Source organism: Sprattus sprattus (assembly GCF_963457725.1).
Source record: "Sprattus sprattus genome assembly, chromosome: 20".
Lineage (NCBI taxonomy): Eukaryota > Metazoa > Chordata > Actinopteri > Clupeiformes > Clupeidae > Sprattus > Sprattus sprattus.
Genome location: NC_137918.1, coordinates 19,705,987 through 19,731,647, shown reverse-complemented (window position 1 = coordinate 19,731,647; position 25,661 = coordinate 19,705,987). Strand labels below are relative to the sequence as shown.

The window sequence follows — 25,661 nt, the reverse complement described above, 5'->3', positions numbered from 1 at the left end:
TCATGATTGACAGGTGGACCACTCTGTGCAGGGGACTATAAAGTAAAGAGCTCCGGGAGGCCTTCAAAGCATAGAGAGACTGACTGGAATTGTAACTGGAAGGAAATCTAGAAAAAGTCATTTTTTTTCTGCAGAACGAAAGTCTGTGAAAGGCAACATTTGACGTTGGATTCCCCTCTTCCAGCAGCTTTTTACACTGAAGGATAAGTGTGAATGATATGGACACAGCCTCTCTGCCCCGGGGAAACAGATTTATGTTTGTCCATGATGAGTCAGCATGGCTGAGAGACGCTGCCTGTGGGATGCCCCATCCATCCAGACCCCTCTGCTTGGAGAAACCACAGAACCACTGAAGACCAGCTCTTTGACTAAGCGTACCGGAAACAGGCACTTTCAGACATTCTGCCTAACTGCATTTAACATGCCATGTTCGGGGCATATCACAGATGGTTGCTATTCAAAGACATCAAACAAAACTCCATTTGTACATTTGTGGCATCCAACAGCTGCTACAGTCTGGCTGGATCAGTGGGGGTTTTTTCTGGGTGCAGATCCAGAATGGATAACTTTTTCATGACTGCTGGTGGTCATTTTCCCATGCATACAGTATACATCAACATAATCTTCATTCCTAAAAACAGCTAAGCTTCTTCATAAACACTTAGAATGTACATAATGCTATTGTAAAATGTTATGTGGACATGATCTGTGTAGTTGGTTATTTAATGTTCTGTTGTTTCCGTTTACTCTCTCTTTGTCTGTGTGTGTGTGTTTATGAGTGATTTGTTATGCATTTTTTTATTTGACAAGAGGCTCTCTCAGACAGTTGTCGTGTATGGGTATTTTGTTTTATTTCGTACATTCCAATGTGTATTATTTTATTTTATTGATTTTGATAATAAACTGGAAAAGAAAATCGATCCTTTGTGTTGTTTGTTGTAATATTCTTAGGTATATGTACAATATTTTGTCTCAGATCCGTGTACAGGAAGGAAACATAATTTTACATGTCCACACTACTACAACTATCTCTAAAAATTCCAATGGCTTGTTCAGTTGGACCCTTAAATGCATACTCAGTTCTGCCAAGTGAGGGAGTTGCACCTGAATAGTCTAAGACAAAATGTGATCTGCAAGTGTGTGTGTGTGTGTTCAGGGCTGAGTAGCATACACAAATACGTCTCTTTGTGGGGTGCAATTCAGTTTGTAGTCTCAGAGGAGAAGTCAGGGTAGATTGCTGCAGTGTCGTGAACCACTTTTCCCCCAAACACGTTTTATAGCTGGGCGCTCAGCCATTCCAAATATGATTCACCATGCTGTTGACAGTGCAGGGCTCTTTAAATCATCGAGGCCATATGAATTACCTGCCAAGCTTGACGTGAGAAATGGGTCACCTCGGATACTGTGGTGGGCATCTTTCATCTGAGCTCTCACCGTAAGCATCGGAATTGATCGATGAACCTATGATCTAAAATCAATGGAAACGATAACATATTATGTGCATGTCATTTCCTATTTATGACTGATTCATGAATAGATGTTTGTCGCCCCCCACTGTTTGATTTTAAAACAAATTTGAGGCGTAGATCTAGGAAAGTAGCTACCTCCATAAAGTAAACTTATTATTGCACATGAGTTGCCAATGTTCCCACCCGACCCTTAAAATATGGGGTCGTCCTGTATTGGAAAATTAAATCCTGTGTCGAATTGAAATTGTTGTATTGAATCAATAAGGGACGGGATTTGTCTAGGGTGTTGTAGTCGTGCACAGCATGTTCACCCTTTGTGTCAAAATATTGAGATAATGCCCCGCAGTGTCGTTTTATTACAAACGACACAGTCATAAATAAGAACTTTGATATAATGTAATCACCTATATTTTATCCTCTAGTCAATTCCACTGCACAGCAGTTAGGCCCAAAAGAGATACAGGCTACATATTTTGCTATTGCTATAATAACATATAAAAAGTAAACATTTACCTTTATCTGCAAAGTTTGTGTACATTTTTGTAACGTAGTTCGCCGGCCCCATGTCTGCACCGTTTGATTGACGGCCGTTTCTGCTTTTGTATGAGCCAGGTTAGATTTTGACGGAGCACTATGAAATGCAGTAGAAACTTTGTTGCAACTGCATAAGAGGCTCATGTGACATGAGGGTAAAAGAACGCGTCCACGTGTTGTTATTTCTGACATAAACAAATTACCAATTAAAATGCGGGACATAATCGGAATTTACAGGTTGCAGGACAAGTGGTCAAATGCTGTGCAGTTCCACGCAAGGCGGGACACCTAGTTACCCGTGAAGGCCAGCCAGACATCAGTTAGGCTAATTTACCATTCGCTAGTGTAACGTTGATGTTTTCAAAGCTTTTCAATGAAATATGCTACTTACGCAGCTCGGTGGTTGATTGGCTCTGAGGTCGCTATGGGTGACGCCGACGCTTTAGACCGACGAATCCTGGGAAATGTACACAAGTTCATATGCAGTGGAGTTTAGCCTTTAAACGATAAAATGAAGGTATGTAATTAGTTTTCTGACCACGCCACATCACCTTTTTTAGTCGCAATAAATTAAGCACGCCATACAATTGACGCATACGTTGTAGAATTATTCAGGTGGGAGGTAAAGCTCTTCACGTACTTAGCTAGTCCGTTAGCTCACAGGCTAGCAACAGTTAGCTAGTCAGTAAAGAGCTTAAAACGTTTTTATGTTGATTCACACTTTGGTGATAATTCATCCACTTGTTAAGTACCCCTATGATCACTTCTCCTCCTATTTAATTACAACTGATATACATGTGTGAGGTGTCCTTGTCCAGCTAATATGCAACAGGCAATATCAGCAGTAACATCAGATTTTAGGTTAACCTTAGACTAAACAGTGGGTATGTGACATAGCTAGCTATTGCAATAGTTTGGTTGTTACTCTAGTTAATAAGTATTCTGTATTAGACGGAAAACCCAATACCACAAATGATCAAATGTATTTTTGCTACAGCGCATATTCACCATCGCAGAAAAAAATTGGCAGGGATCCTGCCTGCAGTACAAATGGCAGAAAACTTTGGGGAATTATCTTGCCGTCGCTGGGTGAGTAACACTAATGCTTGTTTTCTATGAGGTTGATGCATGTCCCGAACACCGTATAGTATAATAACAAAGTGAACAAATCTTTCAGGGCTTATTTGTTAAGGACAACTTCAGCCAGAGGGTGTATAATCTAGATAGTAGTAAGCAGTTGTTTTTCTTGTATTTTGTTTTTCTTTAGGTGTGACAACACCGTAAAAATCTTTGATCGGCATGGGCAAAGGATGAATGAATTGAACCTACCAGGGTACGTACAAAGAGTAAAAGCCACTTAGCTGACAACTTCAATCAGTGGTGTACTTCAAGTTCCTAGATTTAGATTACTTCATCAAATGTATCTTATACTTTTATCTGTTAGTAGTAGAAAGGTATTACAATTCATACATGCCTTGTTGTGGAGACTCTTATTTTCTGGTAAGGAATCTGTAGAAGCCGCTGTGGTGCATCTAATTAAAATGCCTGAGAATGATGTTGACTCCAGTTTGATATTTATTAATAAATTGAATGGAATGGAATGGATATAGGGTGTGATTGTGTGTGTCTGTATGTGTGTTTAGGTCATGTAGATGTATGTGTTTGTGTGTGGTTCTGCAAAGAAACAGAATACAAACATACTTAATACTATATAATAATAATATAGCAATAATACTATATGAATCTCTCAATATACAGCTAGTCACAGCCTAACATTCACAATAGCAAGTTTGTAATATAACTAAATTCACACTACTACCTACATTAATCACTTACTATTACACTTATAATTACATTATATCTGCTAAACAGCACAAGTTACACTAAACATATCCCTAACTCGCTAACGAGGATTATACTGTATACATTTATAATGTAACCGCGACCGGCATTAATTAAATATACACTCGCGATCGTACAACGGATTTAAATATCAATGCTCGGTTATCTAAACACATACTGTAAGCAGAATAAACTAAGCATAATAAAGGAACATTATTAATACTTACAAGTATCTGAACGCACACGATTTAAATGATACTATTTAAACGGTAAACTTATGCAAACAGCCTTCACACACCAACTCTCCATCCACTGTTCTCCTCTTCCCGCGACTGGGTACCTTAAGTGCAAACATCTTCCTGACTACACTCTGATTGGGTGCACGAGTGTAGCCATGAGTGTGCATGCACTACAGGAATGACCCAACAACAGCGAGAGGGCTGTTCATGTAAATAATCTTAGGGCAGATCATCAGTCCTTTGTAACATGCCTGATAACTGACTGACTTCTATCTGTGTTGGTCTTTTTCTTCTTCAATAGGAAGTGCATAGGAATGGATTGGGATAAAGATGGGGACATCCTGGCAGTAATAGCAGAAAAGTCCAGTGCCATCCATCTGTGGGATGCAAATGTCAACAAGACATCACAGTTAGACAGTGGAATGAGGTAGGTACATATGTGTGTAGGCTATGTTCACATGTTTCTGTGTTGTGTTGAGGATTGTGGCTTGAATGTTTCAGTGATGTTTTTTGCCATAGGGATCAGATGTCTTTCATCCTGTGGTCTAAGACTGGGCCTCTGCTAGCTGTGGGAACAGCGAAAGGGAACCTGCTCATCTATAACCAGCAGACTTCACGCAAGATACCAGTCCTCGGTAAAGTAGTCACATAAAAATGGGAACCTAATTTTATGTGATCTCCTAAAATGATACAAATGTGTAGGTTGATTGATGTTGGTCCATCTGATTCATTATGCCAAACACATAACATAACATGCCACTCTGCTCTGATATGGGGAACCCAGAGCTGTTTGTTACACACTGTCCCGTCATCATATAAAACCCTAATGTGTATGGATGTGTATTTGTAGGTCAGCCCGAGAGAGGTCACCTTACTGGGTGTACAGTGTGTCCCTCATGTCTGGTTGTGATTGAGACAAAATAGAACATCCCTGAAGCAAACTGTATAGATACAGAGCATTCATACATACAAACTCACAGGTGGCAACGGTCAAATAAGGGAAAGGGAGACAAAAGCCTTGCAAAATGGCAGATGTAAATGTCAGTGTGAGCCAATTAGCAACAGGCAAGTTATGTTATCGTGGAAGTTATCGATCATGACTATATCACTTAATGGAAAAGCTTAACTCTGTTGTTGTGTTTGTGTTTAGGTAAGCATACAAAGCGCATCACCTGTGGCTGCTGGAGCTCTCAGAACCTGCTGGCCCTTGGCAGTGAGGATCGGAGTGTAACAGTCAGCAACCATGAAGGAGACACCATTCGACAGGTCTGAATGTTTGTCAGCATTTGTCACATCAATGTCACTTTGGTTTCTGTAAAGGTCCTTGACAAAGCAGATTGCTGATTGTTTTGCAGTAGTATATGACTATTGCATAAATGAAAATTGTAAAATGAATTTGTCCTACCTGGCTCCTGTGTTCACTTTCTCTCACATTCTCACTCTCTCAGACGTCAATGCGATCAGATCCTGCAGATATCCAGTTCTCTGTGATGAAGACAGATGAGAGATCTTCACCAGGCGAGAGCACTGTACGTCAGTTCGGGGGGGGGGGGGGGAGAAAGTGTATAAATTGAATGGTCAGACAGGTGCGGTCACTAACTCTGGGATATGTTACAAATTCTGCATTCTAAAGTACAAACACAGCTTCCCGTCTCCTTTTCTTTTTTTATTAGCCCAGACCTGTGCACACAAAAACCTTTGGCGTGTCCTTAACATGACCAGAACCTTGATGTTCATCTTGAACATATGCTGTCCTATTTGAGAAAACATTTTAAACACTGCGTCGTCATAGACAACTGAAATGTATTTTCTGAAATGTACTTAACTAAAACATATTTCAGCATGCAGGTTTTGTAGGAATTCTGTTATTTGAAATAGTCACTACTGACAAATGTGCTGTGTGTGTGTGTGTGTTGTCAGATGCATGGTATAATATACTGTAGCGCTGAAGTCAAAGTCAACTCCAGGGAGAGGCAGAGAGAGAGCAGATCGCCAGTGGAAGTAGATGTGGTGAGAGAGAAAAGAAGGAAGAGGAGGAAATGGAAAAGAAGGGACGGACGGAAGGAAATGAAATGAGAAGCAGGAGTGATTATAAAAAAGGATAGTTAAAGAGATAGTTAAAGGGATAGTTAAAGGCCAGGCATAGCCCATGTCGGGGGAACCCTAACTAAATGGAGCATTGGAAAGCACTGTTTGCCAATGACTAATCTTCTGTCCTGTGTGGCGAAGGTGACTTATTTTTGGTCCTGTGTGTTGTACATGACTTATCTTTGGTCCTGTGTAATGTGGGTGAATAATCTTTTGTCCTGTGTGGCATTGGTGAATAATCTTTTGTCCTGTGTGGTGTAGGTGACTAATCTTTTGTCCTTTGTGGTGTAGGTGAGTGTTGCGGTGGGAAAGAAGACTCTCTTCCTGTTTAACCTGAATGACCCTGATAACCCCATTGAGTTGGCCTTCCAGCAGCGCTACGGCTCCATAGTCTCCTACCGCTGGTACAGCCCCACTTCCATCTTTACAGTGTTGGACACGGCTTGTGTTTGTTTGGCTGGATGGGTAGTTCATCCATGTGAGGCCGTGAAGTTGCATATCAGAGAGTTATTGTAAAAGAGGAATGATGTATACAAAGGAATGTATCAGTTGTTGTGCTGTACAGTGATGGAATGACTATTTAGGACGTCCTAGTAAGCATTTGAACAATGTAAAAGTACTGTGAAACAATATTTTTGATTTCTGAAAACTAAGATATATACGTTGTTTTGTATGAATACAGTTTTCAGTGCTTGCTGATGATTTTTTGTTTGTTTGTGATTAACTATTTCTATTTCTCTCATTATCTCTCTCTCTCTCTCTCTCTCTCTCTCTCTCTCTTTTGTCAGGTATGGGGATGGGTATATAATGATAGGATTTTCTCAGGGTTATTTTGTGGTCATTTCCACTCACATCCGTGAGATTGGCCAGGAGCTCTTTCAAGCTCACAACCACAAGGACAGTCTGACCAGCATGGCCATCTCTCAGTCTCTCAACAAGGCAGCTTCCTGTGGAGACAGCTGGTAAGTCAGCCCTGGGGGCCTCTTTGGCAATATATACACCAGTCATTTATGAGTACATCAACTCTGTAGCATCCTAATCTGGATTTCTCCAATAGAATTCCATCTGGGCCTAAAAGTAGAACGTGCTTTACAAACTTTGTAAACTTTTCTCCAGCATAAAGATCCATGACCTCACAGAACTCAAGGAGATGTATGCCATCATCAATCTGGATGAAGAAACCAAAGGTGAAGTCAATACGCTCACATATCTCTGTTTTCTAAATGTGTTCATGTAGTTTTCTGTGTAGGTGTGTATAGAGTGGGTAAGGTGGAGATGTACAACACACACACACACACACACACACACACACACGCACACACACACGCATCATACAGTGGCTGGATCAAGGTGTGTGTGTGCTCTGTTCTATTTGCCAGGTCTGGACCAGCTCTCGTGGACAGATGACGGGCAGCTTCTGGCCATCTCCACCCAGCGCGGCTCTCTGCACGTGTTCCTCACTCGACTGCCAATCCTAGGCAGCAGCTCAGGCACGCGGTTGGCCTACCTCACTTCACTGCTGGAGGTCACAGTCGCTAACCCAGTGGAAGGGGTACGTAGACGCTAACGCAGTGGAAGGGGTACGTAGACGCTAACGCAGTGGTAGGGGTATGTAGTCGCTAACCTAGTAGTAAGGGTATGTAGTCGCTAACCCAGTGGTAGGGGTATGTAGTCGCTAACCCAGTGGTAGGGGTATGTAGTCGCTAAGTAACCCAGTGGTAGGGGTATGTAGTCGCTAACCTAGTGGAAAGGGTATGTAGTCGCTAACCTAGTAGTAAGGGTATGTAGTCGCTAACCCAGTGGTAGGGGTATGTAATCGCTAACCCAGTGGTAGGGGTATGTAGTCGCTAACCCAGTGGTAGGGGTATGTAGTCGCTAACCTAGTAGTAAGGGTATGTAGTCGCTAACCCAGTGGTAGGGGTATGTAGTCGCTAACCCAGTGGTAGGGGTATGTAGTCGCTAAGTAACCCAGTGGTAGGGGTATGTAGACGCTAACCTAGTGGAAAGGGTATGTAGTCGCTAACCTAGTAGTAAGGGTATGTAGTCGCTAACCCAGTGGTAGGGGTATGTAGTCGCTAACCCAGTGGTAGGGGTATGTAGTCGCTAAGTAACCCAGTGGTAGGGGTATGTAGTCGCTAACCCAGTGGTAGGGGTATGTAGTCGCTAACCCAGTGGTAGGGGTATGTAGTCGCTAAGTAACCCAGTGTTAGGGGTATGTAGTCGCTAACCCAGTGGTAGGGGTATGTAGTCGCTAAGTAACCCAGTGGTAGGGGTATGTAGTCGCTAACCCAGTGGTAGGGGTATGTAGTCGCTAACCCAGTGGTAGGGGTATGTAGTCGCTAACCCAGTGGTAGGGGTATGTAGTCGCTAACCCAGTGGTAGGGGTATGTAGATTAGAAGCTAACCCAGTAGAAGGGGTATGTAGACTAGGCATGAGTAACAGTAAGTTCATATGAATCACTTTTTATTTCCATTTCTGTGATACCTTTTCATATTTAATAACTTCCCATGATTATGACTCATGTGTGTTTGTACAGGAAGTACCCGTGGCCGTAGCAGTGGATGTGGAGCCTAATTTCATCGCTGTGGGTCCATATCATGTTGCCGTGGGGATGAATAATCGGGCATGGTTTTACATTTTAGGAGAAAATGGTATGTGTGTTCATGAGATTGAACCACGATTTTGGCTTCTTCAAATGCTTAGTTTAAATGTTAGTTTAAGTGCTTTCTCACTTGTGTCTTTAATATGATACGTACCATGTACTTTAATCCTATTTCATCCCCATGTGTTTGTTGTTATTCTGCATGTGTTCAGGAATTGAGAAACTGAAGGACACAGAGTATCTGGGCACGGTGGTGAGCATGTGTCTGAATGCTGACTACGCTGCTGCACTGTTTGAGGGGAAAGTGCAGTTACACATGGTGAGAAGTGTGTGTGTGTGTGTGTGTGTGTGTGTGTGTGTGTGTGTGTGTGTGTGTGTGTGTGTGTGTGTGTGTGTGCGTGTGTGTTTGCATATTAAGGCTTTACACAACATTACATTGGTATTGAATGGGATTCATGATTGAGGTCTCGAGGTCATCATTCCTCAGACAGAAACTGATGGTTCTTGGTTACGCCCGTTAACAGTTAGAGAGAGGCAAAGATACTGTGGAGCCAGATTGATGAGGGCCATCGTGTCAAGCATGTCTAATGTGGTTGTGTTTTGTTTTGTGTCGGTACGTGTGTGTTCATCAGATTGAGGATGAGGAGCAGGGGGACAGGCAGACTAAACTCTTCTCCGGTGGGGATGATAAATATCGCATCGTGAGCCACGCACTCACTGCTGACTTCCTGTTCATGGGCACTGATGTAAGTCAAGCATGTAATCGATTACTCTAATACCTACATTATAATAACAACTTGCATTCTTATAACCTCTTGTGATCATTTTGAGCTCTGCTGCCACTGATACACTCTCCCTCTCTCTCTCTCTCACCCTCTCTCTCACCTTCTCTCTCTCTCTCTCTCACCGTCTCTCTCTCTCTATCACCCTCTCTCTCTCTCTCACTCTCACCCTCTCTCTCTCTCTCTCTCTCTCTCTCTCTCTCTCTCACCCTCTCTCTCTCTCTCTCTCTCTCTCTCTCTCTCTCTCTCTCTCACCCTCTCTCTCTCTCGCTCTATCTCTCTCTCTCTCTCCCTCTCTCCCCCCCTCTCTATTTGTCATAGACGGGCATAATCCAGTGCTTTTACATAGAGGACTGGCAGAACATAAATGAGTATCGCCACCCAGTGGGTGTGAGGAAGGTTTTCCCTGATCCCAGTGGAACACGTCTCATCTTCATCGATGACAAGAGCGATGGATTCCTTTACTGCCCGGTAACACTCACACTCACATGTGCATGCCACACTCACACACAGTCAGAAGGGCACAGACCAAGCTGTTGGTTTCAGCATAGCTCTACCACACAATATATATACTATATATATTGTTAATATATACTGGAGTCTGCAATGCCACTGGAAAAATAGTCACAGGATTTGATTAACTAAACTGTATATACATTTGACTGATTAAAGTTTACATATACAGTATGAGATTTGTAATGTACAGTTTGTCTTCATGATACCATTTTTCATGATAAAAATGTTCTGTATTCTATCTGCATGTTATAATACACACACTTTTGTTATTTTTACAATTAAAGGTGGTTATAGTCTGTATGAAGGACTGCTGCACCTTCACTTAGCTTTTCTAGCTTTTGAGATTCTCTCTTTTCTTCTGTCTCTTTGATCAGGTGAATGATGCAGTGCTTGAGATCCCTAACTTTTCTCCAACCATCACTGGTGCTCTTTGGGAAACTTGGCCAGGGGATAAGGGGGTCTTCATTGCCTATGATGACGACAAAGTCTACACCTATGCCTTCCACAAAGACACCATACAGGGTAGAGTGCTACACACACACACACACACACACACACACACACACACACACACACACACGCACACACACACATGAGTACAACATTAATCATCACCATCAGACCATGTTTCTCTCTCCCTCTGCTTGTCTAGGCCCCAGAGTCATCCTTGTGGGCGGCACCAAACTGCCATTCTCCCATAAGCCCTTGCTGCTCCATAATGGGGAGTTAACGTGTCAGACACAGAGTGGGCAGACCAACAGCGTGCCCCTGGCTTCACACAGCTTCCTCAACACCAACTTCTCCGAGGCCTCCAAAGAGCAGCTCACACAGATGCTCAGGAAGGCACTGATGCTCAAGAGGTATGACTGAATATCTGAGCAGATTTTTCTGTTTCATTTGAAGTTTTTTTTAAACAGACATACACTGTATCTACTATAACTATGTACTATTAAGCGCCTTGAGAGCATTTTATTGTTCTGGCGCTATGTAAATAAAATGTAATGTAATTGAATTGAATAACTGTATCTCTGTATGTGGTGTGTGTTATAGGTTCCAAGAGGCATGGGAGATGTGTAAGCTTCTGAACTGCACCGAGTCGTGGGTGGAGATGGGACGGACGTGTCTGCATCACATAGAGGTGGAGCTGGCAGTGCAAGTGTATCGCATGACGGGGAATGTAGGCATGGTCATGTCCCTGGAAGACATCAAGGTCAGTACGTCCCCCTGTGTCTTCCTCTGTTTATTTATTATAAATATTTATTTATTATTTATATTAATATTTATTCATTTGTTTATTTATTAAGTATATAATAACACATCTGCTGTGGTTCATTCTCACTGATAGGGTATAGAAGATCAGAATCTGCTGGCGGGCCATCTGGCCATGTTCTGTAACGACTACAATCAGGCCCAGGACCTCTACCTGGCCTCCTCCTGCCCCAGTGCTGCTCTGGAGGTATCAGCACACGTCAAACATGTAGTCATGCTGATGTAAACACACACACCTGGGATACACTCACACTCACACCTCCACACAGATCCTGTCTCCACACACACACAGTATTCATTTGAGACATATCGTCTTCATATTGGTTCATTGTGTGTGTGTGTGTGTGTGTGTGTGTGTGTGTGTGTGTGTGTGTGAAGATGAGAAGAGACTTGCAGCACTGGGACAGTGCGCTGCAGCTGGCCAACAGGCTGTCCCCAGACGAGAAGCCATTCATCTCTAAAGAGTACGCCATCCAGCTGGAGTTCATGTGAGTATGCTCCGGACTCACTCACTCATGCGTCAGACTGTAGGAACAATGAAAGTAGTGCATCTAGGGTCATATACTATTGTGTTTGTAGATAATTCACCTTGCTATATTTGTTAATGTTGTAAGAGATGTCTTGATAATTGAATAATAATAATAATATATTATTATTGTTGTTTGAGGTAATGGACACTCTGCTATTAATAAGGCAGACAGTGATGTTGTATTCTATGTTCTATCCCCTGGCAGTGGAGACTATGTGAACGCACTGGGGCACTTTGAAAAGGGAAACTCCAAAGATAAAGATAAGGTCAGTGTGTGGCTGCAGAAAGGCCTCTCTTGTGTAACATCAGTTCAACCGTCTTACATTGCCATCATTGGTTATTTTCACAAACACACATACATCATTGGTTATTTTCACAAATATACATACAGCTAGTGTTCACTTGGGTGAATCTCCTCAAGATCCTGTTGTATTTCATGTAAATGTTTTCATGATGTGCGCTACATGTGTCCCGTACCAGGACCATGATGAGGCATGCCAGGCTGGAGTGGCACGCATGTCCATCCGCATGGGAGATATCCGCCGTGGTGCCAACCTCGCCATCAAACACCCCAGCCGAGCGCTGAAGAAGGACTGTGGGGCCATCCTAGAGAGCATGAAGGTGGACACGCACCGCACCTCCTCACTCCTCACTCATCACCTTCTTATCTCCTCACCTCCTCACTCCTTATCTCCTCACCTCCACACCTCCTCACTCCTCACTCATCACCTCCTCACCTCCTCACTCCTCACCTCCGCACCTCTTCACCACCTCACCTCCACACCTCCACACCTCCTCACTCCTCACCTCCTTACCTCCTCACTCATCACCTCCTCACCTCATCACCTCATCACCTCCTCACCTCTTCACCACCTCACCTCCTCACTCATCACCTCCTTACCTCCCCACCTCCTCACCACCTCACCTCCTCACTCCTCACCTGATCACCTCCTTCCCTCCTTCCCTCCTCACTCCGCACCTCCTCACCTCAGCACCTTGGCACCTCCTCACCACCTCATCCCCTGACCTCCGCACCTCATCACCTCAGCCTCTATCTGTGTTTAGTCCCATATAACACAGAGTTGAGCACTGACCTTGTCCATGTGTTGGTGTGTTGTAGCAATACTCGGAAGCTGCCCAGCTGTATGAGAAAGGCCAGTACTATGACAAAGCTGCATCTGTCTATATCCGCTGCAAGAACTGGTAAGAACTGGTCACTTGTGCATGTCATGTCTCCCTCTCTCCCAATTTCTCTCTGACTTTCATAAATTGAATTGTACATTTACAATTCAGCATGCAATTCAAATATTGAATTAGCAAGAGAAAATGACCAAATGAATGCTATTGTCCAAAAAAGGGACAGTAGACAAAATCAGAAGGCTCTCTTGACTCAGACTCAAATGATTACATTGATTAAATCAGCCCTTGTGTGCATGTCAGTAATAGATAGACAGTAATAATTAATTAAAGTAATTAAAGTGATAGCTATTGTGTATAGTAGAATATTTGGCACAATTCACTTAACAGTTTATGCCCCACCATTTTCTTTTTTAAGGAAGTGAATCAGATAATTCTTTGTACTTTTAAGCTCTTAAGTTACGGTCTGTGTAACAGACTTGTGGAAGACTGTTTAGCTACTAAGTGGAAGTGTGTGTGTGTATACGTCCTCAGGTCAAAGGTGACTCTTCTGTAGCTACTAAGTGGAAGTGTGTGTGTGTGTGTGTGTGTGTGTGTGTGTACGTCCTCAGGTCCAAGGTGACTCTTATGTAGCTACTAAGTGGAAGTGTGTGTGTGTGTGTACGTCCTCAGGTCAAAGGTGACTCTTAATTAGCTACTAAGTGGAAGTGTGTGTGTGTGTGTACGTCCTCAGGTCCAAGGTGGGTGAGCTCTTACCCCAGGTGTCGTCTCCCAAGATCCACCTGCAGTATGCAAAGGCAAAGGAGGCCGATGGCAAGTAAGTGAATACACAGCAGTGGCCATACTGACTGTGTAGTACACGGAAGCAGTGCTCTGTGCTGTGTGGCATACTGTCTGAGTAGTACACTGAAACAGTGCTCTGTGCTGTGTGGCATACTGACTGTGTAGTACACTGAAACAGTGCTCTGTGCTGTGGCCATACATAGTTGTCATTTTAGATGGTTGTGAGCAGCTGAGTGGGTATTCTGTCACATTACTTACCCACTGTTACTGTATGGACAGATAGATTGGTTGTTTTGAGATGGTTATTGGTATATGAAGGTATATGGAGACATATGAAGAATACATCAAGGATCTACCTGACTTTTGGGTACTTTCATGTAAATGGATATCATGATGGACAGTGAAGTGATGTTTTGATTGGCTGTGGTCAGATTTAAGGAGGCGGCGATGGCCTATGAAAGCGCCCGGGACTGGGACAACGTCATCCGCATCTTACTGGAGCATCTCAACAACCCTGAGGAGGCCGTGCGCATCGTCAGGGAAACACAGTCCATCGACGGCGCAAAGATGGTGGCAAGGTCAGAACAAAACCCCCCGGTACAATTATACTAATGTTGCCAAAAGACCGCCATTAAAGAAAATAAAAGACATGGCACGGGGCTGTCCCTGAATGAGGGGCGACATTGGTACAGGAGGTAGAGAAGTCGTTTAGTAATCAGAAGGTTGCTAGCGCCTAGAGGCAATTGTATTGTTATGGCGCTATACAAATAAAATGAATTTAATTGAATTGAAAAAAATTGAATTGAATAGTTCGATTCCCTGTCGAAGCGTCCTTGAGCAAGACACTGAACCCCTAATTGCTCCTGATGTGCAATGTGCCATCAGTGTAAATGTAAAATGTGTACACATCCTTGTAAGTCGCTTTGGATAAAAGCGTCTGCTAAATGACTAAATGGTAAATGAATGAAACTGCTTGTTGTGCTTTTCTCCAGGTTCTTCCTGAGTCTCAATGACTACGGCTCTGCCATCCAGTTCCTGGTGCTGTCACACTGCAGCGACGAGGCCTTCCAGCTGGCGCAGCAGCACGGCCAGATGGAGGTGTACGCAGACATCATCGGTCAGAGAGCTCCTCCGCCTCACGGCTCTCCTCTCACTCACGTTGAGAACGAGCTCCTTCGTTGAGATATTCTGTTTCGGTTGATGTGTTTTAAGATGTGTTTGGCTGATGATCTTTATGTGTGAATGTGTGTTCCCATCAGGCCCAGATGCCACCGCTGAAGACTACCAGAGCATTGCTCTGCACTTTGAAGGGGAGAAGCAGCACCTCCTGGCGGGGAGGTTCTTCCAGAAGTGTGGCCAGTTCAGCAGAGTGAGAGAAGACATCACTTGCTCACACACACACTTGCTCTTTGATCATCCCTTGTGAAGGAGGTTCATGTAACTGGTCAAAACCAAATGACAAATGATTCCTCATCTGCTGTTCATGATGTGTAACACACACTCTGTCTGTCTGTCTGTCTGTCTGTCTCTCTTTCTCTGTCTCTCTGTCTGTCTGTCTGTCTCTCTGTCTGTCTCTCCCTCTCTTGTTTGTGTGAATCAATCTTTCTTTCTCTTCTTCTTTTTCCTCTCTCTATCACCCTTTTTCAGGCTCTGAAACACTTCCTGAAGTGCCCCAACACTGAGGACAGCTTGGCTATAGAGAAGGCCATAGAAACAGTGAGACATGTTCAATTCTCTCTCTCTCTCTCTCTCTCTCTCTCTCTCTCTCTCTCTCTCTCTCTCTCTCTCTCTCTCTCTCTCTCTCTCTCTCTCTCTCTCTCTCTCTCTCTCTCTCTCTCTCTCTCTCTCTCTCTCTCTCTCTCTCTCTCTCTCTCTCTAACATGACATGCATAGAGACTAAAAGCAGCGGTTATCATGATGACAAATAGTGATTCTAATGTGTGAAGGAAGATGGCTAATGGCTATGTCTTACAGGTGGGAGAGGCCAAGGAGGATGCTTTGACCAATCAGCTCATAGACTATCTGATGGGAGAGAGTGATGGCATGCCAAAGGTAGTAGAGCCTATAAGAACTGCTTATCTATTCTCTACTCACTCCATATGATCTTACCTGTTTTTTGCTCTGTGCACTCTACTGAAAAGTGTCTCTCATCTTCGCTTCCGCCCATCCTGCATGTTTGCTGTGCATAGACTCTCACAGTGAGTAAGGCACTGTGCAGTGTGTGCACACTAAGTCCCCCTAGTGGTGATGTACAGAAGGTGCTAGTGCTAAAAAGCTGGAAATGAGCCTGAGCTAGTCAGCCCCTGTCCCTGTCACCAGTCCGTGATGTGAGCCGTGACTCCGTACTGATCCCAAACCATCTTGCTCGCTTAACGTGTCTGTGTGTGTGTGAGCCTTCATTTTAGTCTCAAGCCGGACTGCTCTGAACTCAGGAGTGTGTGTGTGTCTGTGTCTGTGTCTGTGTCTGTGTGTCTGTGTTTAAGGCATTCACCTTTCTGCTCTTCATACTTCTCAGGACGCCAAGTATCTGTTCCGGCTCTACATGGCTCTGAAACAGTACAGAGAAGCAGCACGGACTGCCATCATCATTGCCAGAGAGGAGCAGTCAGCAGGTGTGTGTGTGTGTGTGTATGTGTGTGCTGTGTGCTGTGTGTTGTGTGTGTGTGTGTGTGTGTGTGTGTGTGTGTGTTCTGCCCCCAAAATGTATATGTGTTAAAGAAATGTATGAATGAATGCATTTATAAATATTGTTTGGATCGCTGGTACATTCTGTGGTTGTAGTGCCTCTGTTCTATGTAGTGGGAGGAGCACATCAAGGCAAATCAAAACAACAATGAATGAACAGTTTTCTATCTTAGAGTGTTTTGTGTGTGTGTGTGTGTGTGTGTGTTTGTGTGTGTGTGTGTGTAAATATTGTTTGGATCACTGGTACATTCTGTGGTCGTAGTGCCTCTGTTCTATGTAGTGGGAGGTTCACATTAAGGTAAATCAAAATAACAACGAATGAAGCAGCTTTCTGTCTTTGGCACGTGTTGAGAGTGTTTTATGCCGTTTTTGACAGGAAACTACCGGAATGCTCATGATGTGCTGTTCAGCATGTACACAGAGCTGCAGGCACAGAAAATAACAATTCCATCAGAGATGGCCACCAACCTCATGATCCTACACAGCTACATACTGGTGAAGGTGAGAAGCAAGCGTGCGCCCTTGCAACCTCGGTGACGTACAAGTTCACACACAAACACACATACACACCATAGTGGGTCCCAAACTGGAAGCGCCAAAACACTGTTGACGTGTGTTGGTTTTAAAGTACACACACAAACACACATACACACCCAAGTGGGTCCCAAACTGGAAGCGCAAAAATACTGTTGACTTGTGTTGGTTTTAATAAGGCGTGTAGTGTTGACCTGTATTCCACCTCATGTTTTTAATCTGTAGATCCACGTGAAGAGGGGAGATCACCTGAAGGGGGCTCGCATGCTCATCCGTGTGTCCAGTAACATCAGCAAGTTCCCCTCACGTAAGCAGACACTAACACAAACACTAAATATACACATACAGGTAGGTAGACAGGTGTACGGGGTCGTCATAGTCCTGATACACATCATGAGTGTGTTAAGTCGGTTAAAATTATGAAGGAAATGTATGTTGTGTTAGAAGTGGATGTAATTTCTGTGTGTGTGTGTGTGTGTGTGTGTCTCTGTGTGTGTGTGTGTGTAGACATCGTCCCCATCCTCACGTCAGCTGTGATCGAGTGCCATCGTGCAGGTTTGAAGAACTCTGCCTTCAGCTTCTCCGCCATGCTGATGCGCCCTGAGTACCGCAACAAGATCGACCTCAAGTACAAGAAGAAGATAGAGGCCATGGTCCGGTGCGTGCCTTCTCACTACCCCCACCCACACACACACACACACACACACATACGCACACACACACACCCCTCCGTCTTCAAGTGGCTCCCTCTTTTTTGCATCATTTTTAACATTTACCTGGCAGATGTCAAACATTCAATCTACTGTAATCTAGTGACGCCTGTGTGAGACTTCTGATTTTTTATTTCTTCCCTTCCTCCCTCCCTCCCTCCCTCTCTCCCTCCCTTCCTCTCTCTCTCTTTGCCCCTCAGGCGTCCAGACACCTCAGAGTTAGAGGAGGACTCCACTCCTTGCCCTTTCTGTGGGTTCCAGCTGCCCGAGTGTGAGCTGCTCTGCCCCGGGTGCAAAAACAACCTGCCCTACTGCATAGCCACGGTAGGTAGTACCACAGGAACACAGCAGTACCCTTATAGAGGAACACGCAGTCTCTCACACTGGACACACCTTTACCCAACACAGTCTCTCACACTGGACACTTCAGTATCCATATAGAGGAACACAACAGTATCCATACAGAGGAACACGCAGTCTCTCACACTGGACACACCTTTACCCAACACAGTCTCTCACACTGGACACTTCAGTATCCATATAGAGGGGACACAGTCTCTCACACTGGACACAGCAGTACCCCTATAGAGGAACACGCAGTCTCTCACACTGGACACATCAGTACTCATATAGAGGAACACACAGTCTCTCACACTGGACACAGCAGTACCCATATAGAGGGGACACAGTCTCTCACACTGGACACATCAGTACCCATATAGAGGGGACACAGTCTCTCACACTGGACACATCAGTAACCATATAGAGGGACACACAGTCTCTCACACTGGACACAGCAGTACCCATATAGAGGGGACACAGTCTCTCACACTGGACACATCAGTAACCATATAGAGGAACACACAGTCTCTCACACTGGACACAGCAGTACCCATATAGAGGGGACACAGTCTCTCACACTGGACACATCCATATAGAGGGGACACAGTCTCTCACACTGGACACATCCATATAGAGGGGACACAGTCTCTCACACTGGACACATCCATATAGAGGGACACACAGTCTCTCACACTGGACACATCAGTAACCATATAGAGGGACACACAGTCTCTCACACTGGACACATCAGTAACCATATAGAGGGACACACAGTCTCTCACACTGGACACATCAGTAACCATATAGAGGAACACGCAGTCTCTCACACTGGACACAGCAGTATTAATATAGAGGAACACACAGTCTATCACACTGGACACAGCAGTAACCATATAGAGGAACACACAGTCTCTCACACTGGACACATCAGTAACCATATAGAGGGACACACAGTCTCTCACACTGGACACATCAGTACCCCTATAGAGGAACACACAGTCTCTCACACTGGACACATCAGTAACCATATAGAGGAACACACAGTCTCTCACACTGGACACATCAGTAACCATATAGAGGAACACAGTCTCTCACACTGGACACATCAGTAACCATATAGAGGAACACAGTCTCTCACACTGGACACAGCAGTACCCCTATAGAGGAACACAGTCTCTCACACTGGACACATCAGTAACCATATAGAGGAACACACAGTCTCTCACACTGGACACAGCAGTACCCATATAGAGGAACACACAGTCTATCACACTGGACACAGCAGTACCCATATAGAGGAACACACAGTCTCTCACACTGGACACATCAGTACCCCTATAGAGGAACACACAGTCTCTCACACTGGACACATCAGTACCCCTATAGAGGAACACACAGTCTCTCACACTGGACACATCAGTAACCATATAGAGGAACACGCAGTCTCTCACACTGGACACATAGCAGTACCCATATAGAGGAACACACAGTCTCTCACACTGGACACTGTCACCTTGTGTGCAGGGTCGCCACATGGTGAAGGAGGACTGGTCGGTGTGTCCTTACTGTGACTTCCCAGCGCTCCACTCCCAGCTCATGCAGTAAGTACAGCACTCAGCAGTCTCTTCATCTCCCACTGCACCCACAGCTGATCACATCCTGCTCATTCTCTCTGTGTGTGTGTGTGTGTGTGTGTGTGTGTGTGTGTGTGTGTGTGTGTGTGTGTGATTGACAGGTTACTGGAGACGGAGTCGGTGTGTCCCATGTGTTCTGAGAACCTGAGTGTGAACCAGGTGAAGAGAGTCTCTGACTGCTCCGGCTACCTGCAGCTGAATGAGCTGGAACAGTGAAGACAAGACGAGCCTCAGCAGAGTGAAGAGAGCCGGCGGGAAGAAGACGTGCTGTCAGGGGGCTTTTGAGAAGCATGGATGCATGACAGTGAATTGGCATGGTGTCAGTGAGAGCTGCGCTGCGTCGGGGTTCAGCAGTTAGCCGCCTGAGACCCCCCAGTGGCTCGGGCGATGATCAGGTGATGGAGCTGACCCATCCCTTAACCGGCAAGCCTGCCCTTGTAAAAATTATACAGTGCCACTTGAAAGTATGTGAACCCCTTGAGCACTAAGAGTTTTCTGTTGTTTTAGCATGATTTTTCATTTTTTTTCATCACCAATTTTTCATAGATGAAATGTCAGGTTTATGTTTATCATTTGCATGTACTTGTTTGGAGGGAATTGTTTGAGTAGCCAAAAAACTACATGAAACACGGAATTAGTCTATTTCAAAAGTAAGTGAACCCCCAGCTGAACTGGTAAAGTCAAGCAGGTAACAGATTCGGTGAAACTTATTTGGGTGCTTAATTAGTCAATTAAGCAAACCGATCAACTGAGACATCCTTAGGGAAAGGTTTGGGCAACACAGATTAAAAGGGAGAGGAAACCAACCAAACTACTGTAGTGCCAAGGTGTACCCACACAGATCCACCATGCCGAGAGGAAACGAGATATCCGAGAACATCAGGAAGAAGGTACTGACAGCCCATCAGTCTTGGGAAAGCTATAAGACCATCTCCAAAAGATTCCAGCTTCATCTATCCCTCCAAGACAAAGAATTTAGAAATGGAGGGCATTGAACATGACCGCATCTCTGCCTAGAAGTGGACGCCCATCAAGACCATCACCAAGAAGCACCAGAAGAAGAATAAATCAGGTAAAAGTCAACCCACACATCACCTCTAAAGAGTTTCGGACCTCTCCGGCAGCATCTGGGGTAAATGTACATGGGTCTACAATCAGACGAAAATTGTTGGTTTTGATCGTGACCAAATAATTCTATCTCGGACTCATCTGTCCAAAGAAGGGACTTCCAGAAGGCCTTTGGTTTATCCAAGTGCTCTCAGGCAAAGTTGAAACGGGCAGTTTTGTTCTTTCTTGAGAGCAGAGGCTTCCTTCTAGCAACCCGATCATGAATGTCATGTCCATTCAATTTCCGTCTGATTGTAGACCCATGTACATTTACCCCAGATGCTGCCAGAGAGGTCCGAAACTCTTTAGAGGTGATGTGTGGGTTGACTTTTACCTGATTTATTCTTCTTCTGGTGCTTCTTGGTGATGGTCTTGATGGGCGTACACTTCTAGGCAGAGATGCGGTCATGTTCAATGCCCTCCATTTCTAAATTCTTTGTCTTGGAGGGATAGATGAAGCTGGAATCTTTTGGAGATGGTCTTATAGCTTTCCCAAGACTGATGGGCTGTCAGTGCCTTCTTCCTGATGTTCTCGGGTATCTCGTTTCCTCTCGGCATGGTGGATCTGTGTGGGTACACCTTGGCACTACAGTAGTTTGGTTGGTTTCCTCTCTCTTTTAATCTGTGTTGCCCAAACCTTTCCCTAAGGATGTCTCAGTTGATCGGTTTGCTTAATTGACTAATTAAGCACCCAAATAAGTTTCACCGAATCTGTTACCTGCTTGACTTTACCAATTCAGCTGGGGGTTCACTTACTTTTGAAATGGACTAATTCCATGTTTCATGTAGTTTTTTGGCTACTCAAACAATTCCCTCCAAACAGGTACATGCAAATGATAAACATAAACCTGACATTTCATCTATGGAAAATTGGTGATGAAAAAAAATGAAAAATCATGCTAAAACAACAGAAAACTCTTAGTGCTCAAGGGGTTCACATACTTTCAAGTGGCACTGTATTTATCTAAACCACATTATTTTGTATATCCTTCTCAAATAAAAAAATATTACATTTCTATTTTACAATTTTTTTGTATCACAGTTTATTAAAGAACTGCAAGAGCAAAACATTTTATACACTGTTTAAAACATTTTATTGAAGAACAGCTCCGCTGTTTAGAGAAACATTCAATAGATACAGTTAAAACGTTTTTTTACGGGAATTCGAGTGGGAGAAAATAGCATTCATTTCTTTGGTCCAAGACTAATCTGACATGACTATTTGTGATGAACCTGGTGTTGGGTAAGGATGAGGAACAGCAGTGGACCGTCCAGTCCACAGCAGATGAGTGTAGCGGCTCTCTGATGCTGCAGTCCTGAGCAGACTAGCATCAGGTCACCATGAGCCTCACCTGGTCCCCTCAAGCTAGCACTGTGCAGGTAAGCTAAGGCTGCCCTGCACTGGAGTAGGATGGAGTGTCAGGTGACCTCTAGTGGCGGATGAGACCCCCCCTGTGGAATCATCTCACACCAGGATGCGAGTCCCTCTTGTTGCCACGGGAACAGGAGGCGCAGCAGGCCGTGCGGTAGTAGTTGTACACACACAGCTGTGCCTGCACCACCACCTCACAGTTGAAGTAGAGGTCTCGGCAGGACTCGTCTACGGAAACACAACAGGTCAAATGATTACTTTATATTATATTATTATATATTAATATATTATACTATTGTATTATTATTATTAGAGCTGTGAAAAATAACGTGTTAACACGTTATGATTAGATTACAGGATTAATGCGTTATTTTTTTTCCTTTCACAGCCCTAATTATTATAGTTAGTTTCTAATATGTAGGCACTCTGAGATTCTTTTGAATGAAAAGTGCGTTAATAATACAATTCATTATTATTATTACTTCAGAGTCTCTCCTTAGCAAACCAACACCACCCTGAGAGTAAGTCGTATCATAGACCCACTGGTGGACTCACCGCTGTCAGACGGGCAAGGCTGTGTGTTGCACTCCTCACGACTCTCTGGAGCCAAAGAGGGGTCACAGCCATCAGTCGGGGTCATGTCATCACCCAGGCAACGCACCTCCCGCACTCGATAGCCGCCCTCACAGGAGCGAGAGCACTAAGAGACAAACAGGAAGTTTGTTTGTTTGTGTGTGGTGTGTGGTGTGTGAAACAGGAACAACACATTTTGATGTCTGAGCAAGGAACCGCATTTGTAATGTTTCCATTGCTGTGTGTGTGTATGTGTGTGTGTGTGTGTGTGTGTGTGTGAGAGAGAGAGAGACTCACACTGCTCCAGTCTGTTAGGTACCACTGTGCTCCGCACGAGCCCAAATGACAGGTCTGTGTGTCGGGAGGGCGGGGCAGGTGTGAGCAGTTGGTGTCAGAGGTCACTTCCCACTGGATGTGACTCTGCAGAACACACAGCACACCCCGACTCTGGGTGCCGTTGCCACACTCTGATGAACACTGGTGGAGTCAAACAAGCACAGGAGAGAACCAAAGAATATTAATGATGTACACAACTGATTCTGAAAAACGGTATGTGTGTGTGTGTGTGTGTGTGTGTGTGTGTGTATGTCTGTGTTACCTGTCCCCAGGGTCCCGTGTACCATTCGACTCTGTGTTGACATGACCCCAAGTCACAAACGCTTCGCTCAGCTGGCCTCTCTCCCTCACAGCCATCTAGTGGCAGAATGCTCACAGCACTGTCAATACACGCCACTGACCTGCTGTGCCAGCCAGAACCACAGTCCGCAGAGCACTGGAAAACACACGCACACACACACAAAAACTCATGCATGTATGTACAAACACACGTCCATTTTAACATCTCTGTAACACATAATAGTCTTAATACTGTTCTCTCCTTCAACGCGCGCACACACACACACACACACACACACACACACACACACACACTAGTAGAGGGCTTACTCTCTGGCTCCAGGTGGAGTAGTACCAGCTGCGAGCGCAAGATCCCATGTCACAGTTCTGCAGGTGGGGTGGTTTAAGGGCTAGATTGCACTGGTCATCATCTTCCACATCACCCAGGCTGGACACACACACCACCTCTCTGCTGTGCTGGCCCACCCCACAGGGCACTGAGCACTGACCAGGGATGGAGGAGGAGAACAAATGAAATGCTGCTTCCACCACTCGCTGATGGTCATGGTGATGGTTCTTGCCAAAAACACATTCTCTCACCTGTGTCCATTCCGTTTGGATCTGCCACTCACTGCAGATCTTCAGCTGGCATGGCACAGCCGTCTCGGGCACCTCAGTGTGGCTGCATTTCTGCATCTCCACGGTTACGGTGACAGTGGCGTTCCCATGGTGACCCTGAGTCTGGCGACAGAGGACCTGGCGATTCTGGAGTCCCAGACCACATGTCCTACTGCATTCAGACCACTCACCCACATCCCAACTGCACACACACACACACACACACACACACACACACAAGCCATTTATGAACACATGTAAGAGAAAAGGCAGATGAAAGGCAAAGTTATTGTTTTTTACTTTTAAAACTAAAATGTGCTGAAACGACACACACAGCAGGACCAGTAAACACAAACAGACGTATGTATGTGTGAAATAAAAGAGGGCTTCATACAAAGCAGGACAGTGTTGGAGGGAGCACTTCTCCTCTTGAGGTGCGGGGCGAAGGGTGTGGTTACAGAAGTCTCCTGGGACACTGATCTGAGTTGCCCTCTCCACACAGCTAAACCATATCTGACGCTTACCTGACACATACACACATGAACACACACACACACACACACACACACACACACACACACACACACACACAGCTGTTAGCTGGGAATGTTGTGTACACAAACACACACACTCTCAAAAACAAAAACACAGTAGGTAACCCTTACCTATCCCACAGGTGGTGCTGCAAGGTGCAGTTGTCATGGCAACCCAGGTGTAAAGTGGGAGGGGCTTTGGAGTGATTGGGTCTGAGGGCAGCAGATTGTCACTTCCATCATCTGCACGAGCCTCCACTGAAGAGAAACAGAGAGCACAATAGAGCCGCTAAAATGGACAGGAGAATGTGTGTTGACATGAGAGATGTTTTGAAATGGGGGATAAAGGTAATATTTATATTTCTCTGGTAACACCCAAACAGCCCTCATTCACAACCATCCTAATTGCACTTAGATGTAATTCTGACCAGAACAGCCATGTCGTTCATGTAAATACAACAGAAATATAACTGAAAGTATTGTGGATTAAAATATTGCTGAGAAACATTTTTTGGCAAGAAATCATTTTCTGCCCATGTGACAGGTTCAGACTGTTAGACCCGTGTTCCTCCATTCCCTTAAATCAGAGCTGGGTATCGGTATACTGTATTGCATTTAATATGAGACAATATTTGGGTCCCAATAAAACCATCAACCAAAACCAGCTTGGGAAAGGCTTTAAATGTACAGCAAATGACCACATACTGCTTCATTCCACAAAGGTAGCTGATGTGTCTCATGCATTTACCTACCAAGAGGAAGTATATGAGAGGGTGTGTGACTATCTGTGCTGTGTGTTCTCAGGAGGTGGACTTTTGGCAGAATGTATTCATAGCTAATGCTGGGGTTAGGCTGCTGGTAGATTACCTACAGGAGAACGAGAGATAGAGAGAGAGATGTGGTAAACCGTAGAGTCGACATTTAAAAAAAAAAAACAATGAAACTTATAGCAATCACTGAATTAAATGTTATAACGCCATAAACAACTGACACTGTGTAAAGGCACTTTACAGAGCCCACTGCCTGAATCACACAGAGCAAGCACGTAGGCGAGAGTAGCAAGGGAAAAACTCCCTTTTAGCATGGAAGAAAGCTTGAGCCGAACCCAGCTCAAAAAGGGTGGGGGATATCTGCCTGAGGCTATCTC

At 44.6% G+C, this 25,661-nt stretch overlaps 1 protein-coding gene across 1 annotated transcript; it reads left to right on the top strand.

Moving 5' to 3' along the window:
- The first annotated feature begins 2,460 nt into the window (after positions 1–2,460).
- On the top strand, positions 2,461–20,115 carry wdr19 (WD repeat domain 19). Its single transcript, XM_080858809.1, has 36 exons — positions 2,461–2,520; positions 3,001–3,092; positions 3,271–3,336; positions 4,386–4,511; positions 4,604–4,719; positions 5,235–5,350; positions 5,533–5,613; positions 6,464–6,576; positions 6,961–7,134; positions 7,289–7,359; positions 7,552–7,724; positions 8,710–8,824; positions 8,988–9,094; positions 9,408–9,521; positions 9,879–10,028; positions 10,448–10,595; positions 10,726–10,933; positions 11,124–11,283; positions 11,419–11,529; positions 11,721–11,830; positions 12,077–12,137; positions 12,352–12,492; positions 12,992–13,074; positions 13,742–13,825; positions 14,223–14,369; positions 14,784–14,908; positions 15,051–15,160; positions 15,439–15,507; positions 15,766–15,843; positions 16,307–16,403; positions 16,853–16,977; positions 17,236–17,317; positions 17,518–17,668; positions 17,921–18,044; positions 19,587–19,663; positions 19,798–20,115. Exons 1-36 carry the CDS (start codon positions 2,515–2,517, stop codon positions 19,910–19,912), a joined length of 4,026 nt encoding a protein of 1,341 aa, XP_080714935.1. The 5' UTR covers positions 2,461–2,514; the 3' UTR covers positions 19,913–20,115.
- Positions 20,116–25,661: the final 5,546 nt, after the last annotated feature.

What these genes read in the sequence shown, in the direction of transcription:
- wdr19 (XM_080858809.1), top strand. An exon ending in CCATCCTAGAGAGCATGAAG is followed by an intron (nt 12,493 to 12,991) that starts GTGGACACGCAC and finishes GGTGTGTTGTAG; the next exon opens with CAATACTCGGAAGCTGCCCA. An exon ending in GCAAAGGAGGCCGATGGCAA is followed by an intron (nt 13,826 to 14,222) that starts GTAAGTGAATAC and finishes GGCTGTGGTCAG; the next exon opens with ATTTAAGGAGGCGGCGATGG.